The sequence below is a fragment of the Branchiostoma belcheri genome, unplaced genomic scaffold (assembly GCF_001625305.1).
Source record: "Branchiostoma belcheri isolate BF01 breed outbred unplaced genomic scaffold, Haploidv18h27 scaffold114, whole genome shotgun sequence".
Taxonomy (NCBI): Eukaryota; Metazoa; Chordata; class Leptocardii; order Amphioxiformes; family Branchiostomatidae; genus Branchiostoma; species Branchiostoma belcheri.
The window spans coordinates 367,130-370,043 of record NW_017802536.1 but is presented as its reverse complement, the minus strand read 5'-3'; the positions used below and the strand labels follow the sequence as shown (position 1 = coordinate 370,043).

General features: G+C 39.6%; 1 protein-coding gene across 1 annotated transcript in view; it reads left to right on the top strand.

Annotated features, from left to right (window-relative positions):
• The window catches only part of LOC109462270 (collagen alpha-1(II) chain-like), a 21,974-nt gene that overhangs the window by 10,972 nt on the left and 8,088 nt on the right, over positions 1-2,914 (top strand). Inside the window, exons 3-7 of the mRNA XM_019758799.1 lie at positions 374-504; positions 1,204-1,303; positions 1,951-2,031; positions 2,298-2,405; positions 2,640-2,693. Of these exons, the coding sequence (XP_019614358.1) occupies positions 1,246-1,303; positions 1,951-2,031; positions 2,298-2,405; positions 2,640-2,693 (301 nt within the window). The 5' untranslated portion in view covers positions 374-504; positions 1,204-1,245. The remainder of the gene's footprint in view (positions 1-373; positions 505-1,203; positions 1,304-1,950; positions 2,032-2,297; positions 2,406-2,639; positions 2,694-2,914) is intronic.

Sequence of the window (2,914 nt, the reverse complement as noted above, 5' to 3'; positions counted from 1 at the left end):
TAAAAGGAAACTCACTATGACTTTTCAGCCGAATCTTCGTCAGATGAATGATCTACTGCGCTGATTCACTACTGACGTCATCTTGCTTCTGCAAGTCTGAAAATTGATGACGTCAGGAGTGAAACAAAACAGGCGGGAAGACGGATCCTTCCACCTTCACCGGGCCCAAATAGAGTCGATGCGCCCTGATGTGTGCAATAACACCTATACACCGCTCACAAAGTAGCCCTGCTCCTTATCCAATATGCGCAGCAGAAATAATTTTCCACAGTGCTTACACATTTGAATTCATTCACTTAGAAGCCATATGGGCCTATTCATAGATGTATTTAATTTACTGAGTTACAAAAAAATTCTCTTTTGCCGACGACAGCGGCTGGACCACCTGGTCCCCCTGGACCTCCCGGCGGCCGAGGTCCCCCGGGCTCTCAGGGACCACCAGGGGCCAAAGGTTCCACCGGACCACCGGGTGCAACGGGCCCTCCGGGATCCGTGGGGCCACAGGTACATATTCGTACACGCTTTTTTCTACAGCCCTCATCGTCACTACTTCTTAGAATTTTGGTAGTAATAATTTGTATCTATTATTACTTATATTTTAGATTTATGTATGTTTTTTATCTGGACAGGGGGCCAGTAAAGGCATCTGCCTGTTCCCCCTGTCCTGTCCTTGTGACAAAGTTTAAATAAAAAATAATAATAATTACAGTCCGGTCTTAAGTTTGACATCTTTGAAGAGGCGATAGTCCCCTGTTATGTCAATCCTTCCATAAATGTGATTAATCTTCATAAATAGATAAATCATCATTGCTAGAGGAAGAACAATGTATTTCTCTTGGAAATATGGCGTAGATGGCTAGAAAATAAACAAAGGGGATAAAACCCACGAGATAGAGAATACGGGCGTGAAAATCATGACAAACTTAAAATGCCAACCAAGACCAACAACCAACTAACACCCCCCTTGCACCATAGCTATTCAGCTAAAGCAGACGTAGAAAACCTGGTATTTATAATCATTGATATCATTTCTACAGTAGTGACATGGCGAGCATCATTAAATTACTACTAAAAATACTGGAAGCTACGCCATAATTCCTTAACTTCCAAACCGTAGAATGACCACCAATTATAGTTCGTTCTAAAATAATTCTAGCTATGATTTCATTGTAATAAGATGTTCATTGTGTATTAATTTTTCAGGGGCCAAAGGGAGCACGTGGTAATACTGGATCACAGGGTCAAATGGGAGCCACAGGCCCGCCTGGCCCACGTGGTTTGGCCGGTCCTCCAGGTGCAAGAGGTAACGCACAACTACATTCAGTTCCAAATATTTCAAGAGAAATGTTAATAGCCCATTACTTTGATGTAAAATTTTGAAGGTACCCACAATAATGTATTAAAAATTACGGGGGAGAATTCACGTGTAACGCCATTAATAATCAAACATTGGTGTTTTTGTTTGTTGATGTTTCTATACGTCAACTAAGAGCACACAATACAAATTTACTGAAACAACTAGATAGCTTTTGCAAACTGTCAAACTTCAATCGAGCATCCACTTCTTTTCAGTGAAGCAAAGGATGTTAGAGTTTTCTGTGTACCTCATTACATGTACCTCTCACACAATCTCAAACAATCTCAAGCAATCACTTACCTCATTACTTAGTTGTATATAGAATAGGATAGGTTAAGTAAGTAATTAGTTACAGGTTGTTGTATTTTATGACTAGCAATAAGCAAGTGTACGTCTGTGTTTAAGTCTGTAACGTGTTTTTAAGATTCCAGGAAGAATAGTGAGTATAAGCGTACACTCACTAATGGAGATCATTCAAATAAACATAAACATAAACCGATTAGTAGATGTCTAATATCCATTGATCACACAGAACACACTTCTTGCAAAAAAAAATATATTACTGACATTAATTTTGCTCTCCACAACATCAGGGCCAGTGGGACCGAAAGGCGCAGAGGGAGCCAGGGGAGTTCCCGGCATCAAGGGACCGCCTGGCCCGATGGGGGCTAAGGGTACGTCTGATCTGTATTCAGTTGTTTGAAGCAACAGTGATTACATTTGATGTTGTGTCCATATACAATCATTCAAAGAGTCGTTATTAACATGTTAGTGTGTATGATAAATATTCCTTTCACGTGTATCATAAAATCTATCACATGTTATTTGTTAGCTATTTGAAAAAGAATGACCTTTAACCAGTCAGTGCAGGCAATTAAAGCTGTACCATCAGTTATTGCAGTCAGAAAACTCTTCCAATTGATTTTGCTTCTTTGTTTAGGTGATCGGGGGACTCCAGGTAACAATGGCGCTCCAGGACAGAGAGGTGGTCCGGGGGCAAAGGGACAAACTGGTGACAAGGGAGCGACGGGAAACGTCGGGCGGACTGGTGAGATTTATTTTATCCGTAACAACAATTAGTTGTTACGGAGGCATTGTTAAGGGGATAGATAATGACTTTACAATGTTTTATATTGATATTTTGTGGTATTGATATAGTAGTATTAATATTTTGTGATTAACAGTTGGAACACAAATTGTTTCACTAAACAAGCTTTTTTTTTCAAAGCAATGTCTAATCATAACGACTGTAAAATGATACGGATATTTCTCGTTATGCTAGGACCAAAGGGAATAGCAGGCGAACGAGGTGAAACTGGTATTAAAGGGGACACGGGTAAGTCGTATCACGCACACCCCGTTTAACATATAAAAACCCAGTATACAATAATTGAATAGGTAAAACTATTCTAATACAATGTACAATCGCCAATATGTTTTATTGTACGATTAAGCAAGAAATGGCATAATATTCTAACATGAAGCTTCATCTGTGTTGGTAGTTTATATGGTACAAAGCAGGTGATAGGAAGAGTGGAGTAGGTCAAATATATATAT